Source organism: Pygoscelis adeliae, unplaced genomic scaffold (genome assembly GCF_000699105.1).
Source record: "Pygoscelis adeliae isolate BGI_AS28 unplaced genomic scaffold, ASM69910v1 Scaffold22, whole genome shotgun sequence".
In the NCBI taxonomy this organism is placed as follows: Eukaryota; Metazoa; Chordata; class Aves; order Sphenisciformes; family Spheniscidae; genus Pygoscelis; species Pygoscelis adeliae.
Genome location: NW_008824350.1, coordinates 3151035 through 3165088, shown reverse-complemented (window position 1 = coordinate 3165088; position 14054 = coordinate 3151035). Strand labels below are relative to the sequence as shown.

General features: G+C 45.3%; 1 protein-coding gene across 1 annotated transcript in view; it reads left to right on the top strand.

Moving 5' to 3' along the window:
* Nucleotides 1–1721: 1721 nt before the first annotated feature.
* The window catches only part of TYRO3 (TYRO3 protein tyrosine kinase), a 37801-nt gene continuing 25468 nt past the window's right edge, over nucleotides 1722–14054 (top strand). The window contains 4 exon segments of the mRNA XM_009319220.1: nucleotides 1722–1903; nucleotides 4222–4322; nucleotides 8444–8614; nucleotides 11353–11439. Of these exon segments, the coding sequence (XP_009317495.1) occupies nucleotides 1722–1903; nucleotides 4222–4322; nucleotides 8444–8614; nucleotides 11353–11439 (541 nt within the window).

The window sequence follows — 14054 nt, the reverse complement described above, 5'->3', positions numbered from 1 at the left end:
CAAGGTGATTAAATCCTTAGCCCAGCAAATGAGCTGTAGCAACTAAACTAAAATTATCACCTTACCAGTTTTCCAATGCTCTCTGTGAATTTGCTAGATTAATAACAGCAGATAGAAAGGCAAAAGAGTGAGAGTAGGAAACCAGCTGTTAATGGGCTGGGGGATCTCCTTAAGGAAAGGAATAAAGTCCTTCTGCCTGTGTGCTGGGATTGCTCCCAGACCACTGGTGCTCTGGCGGGTACTGGCTGCCAGCGGCAGAGTGCCATCTGGTCCCACAGTGCTGGCTCCCCCTTCTTCCAGCTGTTACAAACATGCTGTGAGTCCTTCCGCTGTTGCTCTGCCCTGTGAGGTGGTGCCCTCATGGCTGTGGGAGGGTGGCATGTTGGCAAGAAGGGAAGTGGCACGTGAGAAATCTCTCTATTTGATCACTGGTCAGGCTGTAACAGAGTTCGAGAGCAACAGAGCTCTTCCTTAGCAGCGCTCTGGGTTTCACAACAGGCATTTTTCTGTCTGACTGTAGGCTAGCGAGGCATCCTGTGAGAAGCTGACCAGCTGGTGAACTGGGTGAAGTTGTAATGTATTGTGATACATGGCCGTGCAAGAGCGGCAGAGTGATGGAGTCATTTGTTTTTGAACAACGTGGAGGCCACTGCCAGGGCATAATATTGAACTAGGTTAGACCTGTTCTGGTCTGTTGGTCCTGTGCTGTTGCATAAGAAATGGCCACTCTCCCTAACAAAACTAGCTTTACATTTATTTCCCACCTTCTTGCTTTCCCACGGTCTCCTTTGATCCTCTGGTTCCTCCTCTATGTGCCTTTCTTTCTTAAATGTGCTTATATAGTTGGCTTCCATGTTTTCTCATGGTAACACATTCTATATATTCACTTCTGCTTGAGGGAAACACTCCCCATCCACCCACACATGTAACAGTGCTCTGGGCCAAATTCTGACATTTCTGTGTCAATGTAAACCTGAGCAGCTCCACCGACTCTGGCTCTGCTGCTTTGGGGTCGCAACTAAATAGCTCCGAGTATAACGTGGTCCTTTGGCTGGACTGAAGGTTCAGGGAGGCTCGTTTGAGCACACGCCCACATCACGCGACAGAAATATCTGTTCTGTAAACAGTTCTCCTCCTTGGTGAGGTATGCTGTGGAATAGGCTTTGCTTTCACGGGTTTTGCAAATTGCAGAGAAGCTTTCTGTAATGCAGAGGAACAGTGTACGCTGAATAACGAGACATAATTGATTCTTTCTCGTATCCCAGCTCTTTACAAATGCATACAATGGAGCAAGCATGATGATTTCTTAGCAGCACAGGAACACTGTAGCTGAAATTCAAGCCTGGGGAAAAGAGGGAGGTGTGGTACCATGTTGAGCGAACGCACTTAGTACTGCTGGATCACTGACACGACGAAGCTCCCAGCGTTTCTGTCTGGCTCTGCCTGGGCACTGCTCTGCAGAAGCTCACTCTGCTGTTACATGAGTTGAAAAAAGCACCGCGTACGGACTGAGCCACCACTTTTCTCCAGCAATTGTGCTTTCAGTGCTTGCCTTTGACTATTGCTTAGCAGACATAGTAGAGCAGTGCCGAGACTAACAGACTCCTCTGCAGTGTGTAGTGGTAGGGTATGTAATTCCAGACCACCAACCTAGAGTAATTTGCTGTACTCCAACCCCCCTTCTTCTGGGGGTGGGGCGGAGTAGTATTTTTTTTTTAGGTATGAAATTTACAGGATCTCCAATCAAATTAAAGGTGTCCCAGGGTCAACCCGTCAAACTAAATTGCAGCCTCGAGGGAATGGAAGATCCCGAGATGTTGTGGATCAAGGACGGAGCAGTGGTGCAAAGCGTAGACCAGGTGTACATTCCAGTAGATGAAGAACACTGGATCGGCTTCCTCAGGTACAACAGATGCAGAGAAGGAAGAATATCGCGGAAACTATTACAGAGTTTTCTGCTGTCAGCTATATCTGTGCAACTGCAGTGCCTTCGGCGGGGAAAGGTCCTTAGGTCTGCAGTTCAGCGCGTGGCAAGGGCATAACTGAGAGCAGAATTGAAGGCACTGAGGGCTGAGATTTCATGCAGTAGAACCATATTGGTTTCCTGACTACTGTGGTGACAGGTGCTTTGCTAATGCTTGTGATGCTTGAGACGTGACTTCAAGGTGAAAGGATGTTCTTGCCTTGTTTGTTCATCTTGTTCTGCTGTGCAGCAGGAAGACTGAGGTCTGACTTACGTAAATAGGTTTTCTCTCTCATACTCATTCTGTTCTCTTACTCTCTCTTGAGCTGTCAGTCTGCCTAAAGGGTGAGGATTGTTAATTGAAATGAGACTCCCAGGACTACATCCCCTTCCTTTCTTTGGGGAGGAGTGTTTGTCACCCGAACCATCCCTGAGTCATTTTGCAGAGACTTTCATAATACATTTACACTACATGATATCAGTTCTGCCCCGCTCAGAGGTGCAAAAACTCTCTTCTGCAAAGCAGCTCTCTGTGGCTTTATTTCAGCAGAAGGGGGCTGTCAGCTAGTTCTGGAAGTGCCGAGTTAAACAAGACCCAAGGTTCTGCTCTGGCTTTTTCTACGCATAAAGAGAGCTTGTACAAGCAAGCGTGCCATCACCGTGAAGGCTCAAAACTGTTGACTGACTGAGAATCACTCTTCCCTGAGCTCCAGCTTCATCTCCTGTTAGGTTTCTTGGATTGACATTGCACGGAGTCTCCAATTCCAGCAGCTAAAAGTCTCTGTGCTAAAGCTCATCTATAATAAAAGTTTTGATAGGAAAGAAATCTGTTCCAGGTAAAACTATTGCATAACATCATGTTGTGGAAACAGTTGTCTTGAAACGATACTGTTTACTTCCCCCCAGTTCTCCTAGTTAACTCTCTTTGCCCCACAGTCTCTCAGTCTGATCTCCTTTCTCACCTCGTTTTCCTCCACTGAGAACTTTCTGCAGCACCAGGGCTAAGTATAGGGTGCTAAATCTAGATGTGTCCGTATCTTTTTTTTCTCCTTTTTCCTTTCTTCTCCTAAAGTGATCATTTCTACCACCCACTGTGTGACTCTCTGCTGCGATCGCTGTGTTTCAGAACATGCGGCTGGATGGGCAGGACAGCTGATGCCATTTGAAGGTACAGCTCTGAAAATCAGGCTCTGGGTCCATTTTGTGCATTTCAGCAAACACTCTCCCTTTTCTGTCTTCCTTCCTGAGATGTTCTTCCCCTTCCCCAAGGTGGACTGCTAGCGTTAGAAAGGTGGGCATCAGATCTGCTGAGGATCCCTGCATGGCAGCAGACGCATGGCTGCACATCCCACGAGGGGCAATCAACATTTGTACATTGACAGGCACTCAGAGTCACACTGGTCCCTTTGGTAGCTGAGACCTTGTCGCTTTGGGGCCAAATTCTGCCCTTACTCACCACGCTAGCCTTGTGTTGCTAATGGCAGTGAGGATCTCGCAGGTTTCCAGCAGTGGAGCAAGGAGCAGAATTTCTCCCCTGAACTGGAGGCCTACAACTTGAATGCTGCTCAGTCCCCGTGGCTGCCTTCCCCTGCTTGGATGCATCTTCTCAGAAGGGGAGCTGTTGCTGAGCAAGGGAGGACACAGAAGAGTTTGTAGGGTGAGGTCCTGTGCTGGAATAGGCCAGCATAACCCCTTGAAATCGCAAATCGAGAGGCCCAAGGAGTTTTGCAGCGTGAGGTGCTCTTGGGATAAGAATAACACTGAGTGCAGTTCAGGCGAGGGGGGGCCTTTTCTGACCCATCTTTTCCTGTATGAGGCTGTCACCAGTCCTGTCACCTAACTGGGGCAAAACAGTTGGGCTCATTGGAGGTTTGTGATTTGGAGCTTCCTGCTAGCTCAGACATTGTAGGCCAAGCTGTCGCTCTTGAAGGCTAGCTAGAGTCACAATTCAGGATCAAGATGACCAATGCCTTCCTATCCTCAAAGGACACAGATGACGAGTTTTTTGTGATGACGTTTTGGAGGAAGGCTGTCTGCTCTGCTGAGGATTACCTCCACCCACTTTAGAGAGGAGCCTCCCGTCTCCGCTGTTTTGCCACGCGCTTTGTGCTGGCTAGCTGTTGCCCTCCTCCCCAGACCTGGCTGCGTCTCAGTGGGTGTTGTCCCTGCATCTGGTTTGCCAAACACTGGAGGGTCCTTTGGGGCAAAAACATGCTTTATCCACGTAAAATATCGATATGGCTTTTGACTTTTTTCAGCTTGAAATCCGTCGAGCGGACAGATTCTGGGAAGTACTGGTGCCAGGTTGAGAACGGGGGGAAGAAGGAAGAATCACAGCAAGTGTGGCTCATAGTGGAAGGTAAGGAGTAGTAGTAGTGCTGGTTTCCTTTCAGGGCTGACCCACCAATATGCTTTAGGTGGAAGTGGTGAGAGCAGATTGCTCCAGTGGCAGGCTTCTTGGCTCTGAACCGTGGCTGCTAACTGCAGTAAGATCACTACAGAGCAGGAGTAAGAAATGGTAGGAGAGTAGCTTCAGGGACAGGAGCTGTCAGTTTATTACCTTCTGGTTTTATTTTGGCACATTAGGAAACAAGTGAAAGATCCTTTCATGCACACACATTTCTTTCCAGCCCCTCAATCAGTTGTTGCTTTGGTCTCCAAATAATTCGTAGAATGATGGGATGGTTCACGTTGAAAGGGATCCATTGGGATCATGTGGTCCAACCCAATTCTCAAAGCAGAATCACAGCCTGGTTCTGTGTATCAGCCAAACAGGTCTTTGAGGGCAAGGTATAGTTTTAGCCCAATTCTGAGTTTTGAGAGAAGTGCTTCGGTGCTTCATAGCTGACTGTTTTGCCCAGTCTTGTCTGATAAAGAATAACTTCTACATGGTTGCCCAAAAGTCACCCAAGACAGCATGGATTGGTGGCTTCTTACTGTCTCTAGTTTCATTTTCCTTGAGCCATGATTGTGTTAGATCCTCAGAAGCTAGTAGTCATAGGATGGCTTAATATTTGGTGAGGAAATTGACAGGAACAGTGCATTTGCAGCAAGAAGTGGCTTTTTGGATGTAATTGATAACATTTTGGGCCAGAGCTGAATTGACAGCCTTAAAGAGGGGTAGTGGGGAGGGTATCATGGGAGGTGGTGTGGTCTGGGTGTTTTACAGCAAAGGTCTCGCTCACTCAGAGCCATGGAAACATTCATAGCAGTCCTCACAGGAGGAGGAACGCTTACCTGCTGCCTTCCATAAATCCCAGGCTTTTGTCCACCTAAATTTTCAGGTGCAGTTTCAACTGGAGAACATTGTTTACAGCTTGAAACCCTGCACAATAGAGAGCATTTTTATTTCTATTCTAGTTACCACGGCCTGCTCCAGACGTGGCTGCATTTGCATGGCTGCATTAGGAGCGCTTGGGTAGCTCAGTGTGCTAAGCCATCTGAAAAACAAAGGAGCCCTTCTGGGTAGCACAGGCAAGAAATATCAAAGTCACAAAAACCAGCTGCAGCTAGGTAGGGGGGAATGTTGAGAATGAAGGCCAAAGCTTACAGTGGAAGCAGGAGCTAAACAAAAAATGCAACTAGTCAATTGCCTTTATGAGAAAAGCAAGTATGGCAGAAGCTAGTTAAACTTGAACTGAGTATGTAATCGTGTGAAATGGGAGTTAGTGGAGAAAAACTAAAAATAAGAAGTAGTGATAAGGGGTGGATTTTTAAAAATGTGTCAGCTGTTAGCATAAGAAAACACCAGGGAATGCAAAAGCCTATCAGACCCACCGTCACTGTTATCGCTGTATGTATTTCTTCCCTGGGTATACCAGCTTTGTCTAGAAGTGGTTGCTGTATTGATAACGACTGTGGTCCTCTTTGACTGAGAGAGGATCTTTACTGAAGGCTGCAAATAACCAGAGTAGGTGCTGACACCCTTCAGTGTGCCACACAAAACAAATGTGGACTACTAGTGATCTAACTTAAAGCGAGCTCAAACGGATTTCTATGCTGTCTAATATCTGCCTTGAGATTGACTTAGGTAGTCTGTATCAGGCAGAATTTGTAGCGATGGTATTTGAACTTTGTAATACAGCTAAAATGTTTGATCTTATGAAACACTCCTCAGAATTTATGAAAACAAAACTATTTTGAAACTGTTTTCTGGTTTAGAAACTAGACTCTGGCCTTATCGAGAATATGATAGCATTTGATGCCCAGAGAGGTAATCTAAGAGGCACCCTGCAGAGTGTGACCACCTGAAAAATACGGATTATGTTTCTTATAGAACTTTCCCTCTGAAATTACACCTCTGACCGTGTGGCTGTTCTGGGCTGCTAGCCCCTGTTGTGGGTACAGTCAGAGCCCCAGCCACTCCTATATGGACACATCCCCCTGAATTAACACTGTCTAAAAACTGAGCTGTAGGAAAAAAATTGGCCCTGTAGGTTGGATGCTGGCTTGGAACAGGGAATAGACCGGCTCATTTCCTTGCTTTGCCACTGATTTCCTGGTTGTTGGCTGCTCAGTGCCTCCACAGTGCATCTGTGAAAGAGGGGTGCTGGCACTCACCTCTTGTGCCAGGAACCGGGAGGCTAAATGTGTCTCAGACAGTGAGGTATCCAGGTAACATATGTACGGGGGCAGTGCAAGTTCCTGAGCTGGATGAGTCAGCTGCACTCCCTGAACTATGAGAGTTTTTAATTGTGGTCTTGTCTGATCTGGTTAGCTGCTCCCAAAGTGAGAAAACCTGCCAAGCTGGGCAGGATCCTCCTGAAAGGTTACCTCAGGTGCCATGGCAAAAGGACAGGAGGCAGGGATCCTGCTCACAGGTAGATGAAACGATGGTATTTTTCCTTTTAATCTTCCTTGGAGAAGGAGGGTAAAGCAGGTGGAGGTGTCACAGCTGGTATCTGGAAATTTTATTCGCTTTATTTTTTTATTGCGGTCATACATAAACAATAAAAGTAAAATGTAAGCAAAAACCAGCAGTAAATCATGATGATGGATATACCTCTCCTGAGCATTAGCCTTTGTACAGATAGGCATCGTCATTCCTGAAGTGACCTATTTTTAGACCTGTTTTAGTTTGTTCATTTACTTACCACTCCAAAGGGAGTGGCAAGGAGGTGAGGAAGGCACAAAGAAACTGCCATATGAAAGACACAAACAGCAATTGGATGGTCAGTGAAAGACCAAGGACACCACTTTCAGCTGGAGTGTAGGGGAAATGCCAAGCCTTAGGCTTCTAAATCCCTATTGAGGTACCTACATTAATTGCCTGCTGTTGGAGGTGCTCAGCATCTGTCACACCAACTGGAGCTGCTCAGGCCTGTCACCTTTGGCCGGGGACAGACAGTGTAATTTAAGCATGTGAAAGCACAGTGTTGTTGGTTCCTCTGTTTCTGTGAGGTGGCAGATCAGCAGTTTCCAGAACACACTTTTTCCAGCTGAGAATACCTAATTTTGGTGTAGATGCAGCTGTGCTTGACACCCAAGGTTTTGAGTATAAAAGGGAACTCAGCGTTTCTCTGGACCTTCAGCTCTTCCACCAGCCACCAGAAGTGCATGCCGGCTGTCCTGCAGGATCAGCACTGGTGCTGATGGCTGGTGAATTTTGTATTACTGGTTTGGAGCACTGAAACCACAAGAGTTTTGGCATTGCCCATAAGAGGCACCACATCTCTTGATGTATTGAGTTACGCTCAGCTATTGCCACTTAGAGATGACCTGAGGTAGTTAGCATTGCAGCTAAGTTTTGCTCCCTATGGACCTGATCTAAGGCCTGTTGTACCAAGCAGGAGTCTTCCCATGGTGGGGAACAGATAGTTATCAAGAGCGCTGTGTCCATGGATAGCCTTCAGCTCTGAAACAAATTACCGCTAACTCCAAGGCAGCCTGGTTCTCATGGTGTCAGAGCATGCTGGAAGGCGGCTCCAGTCAATTAAGCTGTGGAGAGAGCATTGTAAATGATCCCAGTCTCTCACCTGGGGGATTCTTTCCTCATTCATGGGTTTGTTACAGCCGCTAGTTCAACACGTTCACAAGCTTCAGTTTTTAATGCATAGCAAGAAGTATCTGCAGCTGGATTAGATATCTTTTAAAGTGGTGTCTGCCACCGCTAAAGTTATTGACTGTTGCCTCTTTAAACTCCAATCTCTCCAGCTGAAAAATTGAGCAAATACAGCCACTAAAAGCTACTTCATAGGGGAGTCTTGAAAGAGACTCAGTGAAAGAGGTTTTTCAAAGACATTTTGGGAAGCAAGCACTCTTTTCTCTCTGACTTCTTCTAGTGGGAGTATGTAGACATTCATGCCCTGAGGTGATCCAGTATATCTGACCCTTGGTTCTTGTGAAGGGCTTGGAGGGAGTCGGATTAGGCATAGAGGCAGGGCAGGTGGGTGTCCAGTGTTGGGCACTGGTATTAGTGGAAATAAACAAGAGACAGAAGGAGTCTCTCCAGTTGTTATCACTTGTCTGTTGCTTTTCTAGGTGTGCCCTACTTTACTGTGGAACCTGAGGATGTGTTCGTGTCCCCTAATGCCCCATTTCATATGGCCTGTGCTGCTGTTGGTCCCCCTGAACCAGTGACAATTGTCTGGTGGATGGGAGACTCTAGAGTGGGGCCTCCAGACATCTCCCCCTCCATCTTAAATGTGTCAGGTAAGGCTGCTGCCAATGCAGGGGATCACGTTGAGCATCAGAAGAGGAGGAGAGCTCTCTTCTGATCATGCCTAGTGACACTGGGTAGCCACATAGTGTGAGAATGGTTTTTGTACATTGAGGGCTGAGAGATCGTGATCACGTACAAAGCCAGATCATCTTGAGGGGCGGTTGCTGCTCTGTGTATTTTCTGCTGGCTTGAGGCATGCAGGCTCTTCAGAGCTTGGGTGGGGCTGGCACTGTGGTAAAGATGCTACTGGACAGATCATGCACTGGGTGCCTCTTTTGTTCCACCTCATGGAGGGTCTTGATGGTTATATTAAGTGACTCTCTTGGTGACATTTGGCTTGGAAATCTCCAAGCGTTTGCATGTAACAGATGCCACCTCTTCCTTCTCTGCACAGCCATGTTATGCACTGCTTTCCCCTCTCTTACCCCCCTCTTTGTTCTTGCAAGCTTGCTGGATGCTCTTACTGTTAAAACCTGACCACCTCATGTAATTGTTTGACACTTTTAGAGTGGTTGTATTGGTGCTGAAGTGGGCTGGTTGATATCCTCAGAGACCAAGATTTGCCCCAGAGCAGGCACTAGGTGCATGGTGATAAGACTGCCTTCCCCAGCAGCATCAGCTGAAGAACTCGGGAGCCAGTAGGTATTCAGGTCTCTCTTCAACCCACTTTTAGGGAAGGGGTGATGTATCCCTACCAGGACCTGACCGCGGCTATTCTTGTAGTTACCTCCTAAAGGTAACTTCGTTCTAGTTAGTTGTCCAACAACTTTGTGTTACTTCTTTTCTTTGCTGCTGTTTTATTATTCTCAGTAGCCCTGAGCCAAAGTTGAACTAGCTATTTAGAAAGAAAAGGTTTTACGACTCAGAGTCATCTCTGGGGCCTCTTCATCAGGGTTGATACAGTTACACCCAGGGGGAGTTTCTTTCTGTACATCTTTGGCCATCCTTTGAGCTATCCAATCCTATTAAGCCTTCCCTTAGAACCTAATTTATATGTAAATCAAAACCTGGTTTGTGATTTGCAATGGTTTTATCTGCTCCCTTTCTTACGTAGCCACTCGATGCTGTTCCAAGTTGGAAATGAAAACTGCTCCCTTATGATATAATCTGCATGTTGAAATGGAAACTGAAAAGATTGATAGTTGAGAGGGGAAAGACAATTAAAAAAAAAAGTCTCCCTTCTTCCACTGAACTCATCCCACAGTGCCTCACAAAACTTCTGTCATTGTGGGGCAGTGGCATGGGGGCCTGAAGAAGGGCATCTGCTCCTGGTGATTCTCCAGATGAATTGCTATTATATATATTCATCACCACCACCTTTCTTTGACCCTTTCAGTGTTCTTTGGGATGTCCCTTGGGCAGATCTTGTCTTTGCAACAGAAAAAATATAGCAGGACATAAGCTGCACGGTCAGATTGCCAAAGCATGTCAAAAAAGACAGTTGGTAAGAAAACAAGCATTGCTAGCTAAAGAAAGTATCAAATTCTGAAGAAATTAATAGTACTGACTAGAAAGCAAACATTTAGAAGGTTCAGCAAGCAGTTGGTTTGGTAAAAAGATTGTTGTATTTGGAAAGCAGTGCTGGCAATGGTGCTAGAGAGTAAGGACATCTTGGTTTGTGGTGTGTTTTGTATTTTCCTCAGGGCAGGACTGTGATTGGTCTGTCTCTGGGACATGCCTACCACGTCAGGTGCTGCCCTGCTCTGCTGCCTGGCCTTCAGCCTGCTGGCAGCATTTTCCTCTGGTTCACTAGGATGAGTGGAAGAAGCTAAAATACTTTGCTCTTTCATTTTATAGCAGTCCTTCCTCTCTTCCGCTACACCTTCTTCGCAATGCCATTAATCTCAGGCTTGGGAGATGAATCAAAGACACTGTGCAAGCTGCTCCGTGCAGCTCTGAAGTGTTTTTTCCTCCTAAACTGTATGCCCATAGTGTGCCAATCCTTAACGTTTCTCAGATAGAGCTCTATAAGGCAACTGAGGGCCAAGCCAAGTGAAAGCATATGCTGGACATCTGCAAATCTGTGTCAATTCTGATTAATTGGCAATACCTATATGCATCTCGGAGCAGCTGGACATCCGTATGATGCCGTATTCAGGCCCTGTGGGATGGATGGATGCTCACAGAAGAGAGGGAGCGTGTAATCCTCACTTGCATTGTATCACCCCTGGAAAGTACCTCAGTGCTGATGCAGTAGCATTTTACTTCCACTTCCTTTGCGTGTCTTCAAAAGTCTGATGCAAGGTGAGGGACAGGTGGGCATTAGCTTGAAATCTACAGCATCTGGTTGGAAGTTTGCCTGGGCTTATAGCCCAGTTAGAAGATGGTTGTTGCTCAGGTGGCAGGCTGAGGTCCAGAGCATTGGGTCTTGTAGAAGCACACAGTTCAACATGATCCTTGCTCCAAAGATGCTCACCAGAAAGCAAGAAGTGGACGTCTACCAACTGAGCACTGTGAGCTGCTGTTCTGCCAGATTCATCTTTCTTTTTCAGTGCTTTCTGAAGCTCCTGTGAAAGCTCTTCTACATTGCCACACTCTCTCCATTAAAAATGTGTTTAGCACATTGATTACATTGAAATTTATGTGCCTTTGATTGACACCCAGCTCAGCCCTCCAATTGTCTGTACAGCTTGAGCTGGATGTCACACATAACTGAAATTCTGCTGAAGGTTGAAGCTGGATTATATAGCTGTTTGTGTTTCCTTTCCTTTTCTTGGCTGATCTCCAGGTATTAATCAAAGCACAGTTTTCTCCTGCGAAGCTCACAACATAAAGGGATTGTCTTCATCTCGGACAGCCACTGTTCAAATTAAAGGTGAGAGAGTGCAAGAGAATGGGCAAGGGACTCGGGTTTGCTCTCTGGGGAGGGAAAGTAGGGCTCCTTAATGCAAAGGGCTGTCTCAAAGCTGCCAGCAACCAGCACTGGTTGGAGCTCTCAGCAGTTGAAACAATGCTTTGTGCTCTAACGGCAGTTCCTGCTTGCTATGCAGGGCCGTATCCCAGGCTGTTGAAAATAAACCACATCTGATTCAGGAGTGGAAATCTGATGTCAAATAACAGTTTTTCCTTAAAGGAGAGAGTCAGAGCAGTCAAATTGTTTGTGAGAGATGAAGCTGGATATAAATCTGTAGCTGGGAAAATCTTTCCTTCTTGGAGATAGACGGGTCTTGTTAGAGCTAAAGAGGCCATTATTCATGCTTGCTTCTACTGGCATCATGTTAGATGCTGAAAACAGACAAGGAAGGCGATCACCAGTGGCCAGTAAAGTCTGCTCATCCACCCTGTTTTTATGGATTTTATTTTTTTAATTCTTTGCTCATTCAAAACAAATAATTCCTAGCCTTTGCATGACCAGTTGCTATTTGGAAGTCCCTAAGTTGATGTCATGTTTCCTCTATTCCTCCAGGTGACTGAAATGAGGGTAATCAGAGCAATCAGCTCTTCCCCTCCTCTTCATGTTGAGGTGCTTCTGCATTTGAATTTTCAGTCATGCTTAATGCGCATTAAATGACATGGTTATCAGTTCCAGGAGAGGTGTGTCACAAAAATCGTTTGTTCCAAGTGGTAACTTATTGCTCAGTGCAAATAAGAGCAAGCATTTATGTCTGTATCAGAACTCACAGTTGTATTAGCTAATATTCATTAAAGGATAGCTTAAAATCCAGCTGTAGATCTACTGCTCTTACAGTGTATTTTTCTTCAGGACATTGTGGTTACTGGTATGCCAAGAATGCAGTATGCTGGACTAGTAAGATTTATAACTTAATTTAAAAACGTTTGGAGTTGTTGCCTTAAAGGTTTGTCTACACAGGGGAATTAGTTATTGTGGAATATATCTTCCATGGATATTTTTATCCTGGGATAGAATTTAGTTCATAAAGCTATTATGCTTTAAAAAATCTCATCAAGCTGTAATTTGAAATAGCATTTAGCGTCAACAAGCATTTTCTTTTTATTTTTTTTTTAATGTTAACACAGATTTATTTTTTTTTTAACCATTAATAAGATGATGAGGCAAATGCCTCAGAATTCTTGCATTTCCCAGCAGTTATGTTTAGCCAGAAGTGCTCCATAGGGGTCAATCATCAGCTAATGAATCCACACAACCTCTTTGGGAGGGACATATCACCATCACACACTTGTGCACATGCACACATACACACACACTTTTCAGAGCTGAGGAAGAGCAAGCTTAAGTGATTCAGCAAATGTTGCACCAGTATGTGGCATGTGCTAGAGATAAGAAACAGGTTTTAAATAGCAAGTCCAATGCTGTAGTTGTAAAAGTTCCAACTGTAATACCTCAAAGATATGTCTAAAAGAGTAGTTATAAACTTAGGGAAGTGATGAGGCTCTTCTAAAGAGCAAAAGTTTGGAAGATCTAGTACAGCCCTTGTTAAAATTAAAGCAAAGCTCCTAACAAGGACATCAACAGATAACGTTTATTTAGTCCTTGATCCTATGAACATGTAATCTTCAATGAAATTACTGGGAGTAGTTGTTGTACATGCATGATGAGGGCCTTCCTTTCTTACACAGATCCATCTGCTAATGAGGACTCTCAAGTCTTTCTACAATTTATTAAACAATTTTTCTTCTGTGTTTCCAGAGGCAAATATTTTTACTAGGACATTTACAAACTGTTAACATTTCTTCCTCTTTGCTGCTGTTGTGTTGTTCATTATCTATTCTCTGTAGTGTCCATAATGTGCTGGGTGTACTCCAAGCAGAAAATTACTGTTATTGTAGCCCACAGTCCCCAGCCGTGTACAAAGCCCCATTGTTCCAGCCACTCTACAAGCACAGAGAAAGTTAACTCTCATTATGTTAACACTCAAGGTCCTGTTTTCAGACTGGCTTTGCTCTCCTTAATGTGTGCAGCTAAGACTTTTAGGGTCATATCCCTGTGTTTCAGAGCACAACAGGAAACAGCCACCCAGAGTTTTTTGCCAACGCGTGATGGGGAAATATATCTGTCCCTTCTACAAATTGCTGTTAGGGGAAGGTGCTAGCAAGCCGAACCTCTTCAGTGGCTTTCTCCATTACAGAGTGAATGTGTTAGCAGTTGATTATTTATTCTCACTGGTGGTATAGCCTGTAGTTCCTTTGGGCCTGCCATCCAGAGTTGAAAATTACATGTTGCTAATCCCAAAGGTTATGGGTGTGTTTACAAAAGACTTGAGTTAAGGGCAATGTTTCAATGATACCCAAGTAAGCAGTGAAAGCAAGCTTTTTCCCCCCAAAGAGCTTACAAACCCGAATACCCAACATCAAAAGGGAAAGAAACCAAGATACAGAAAAGTCTAAGTTAACTCACAAAGACCTTTCACTGAAAGGCAAAGAACTCATTGCCCATCTTCCATCCCAGACCCGTGCTCTGCTGCCGCTCCTCCCACCCACGCACACTTCTTATCTAGGTGGCAGCCCTCT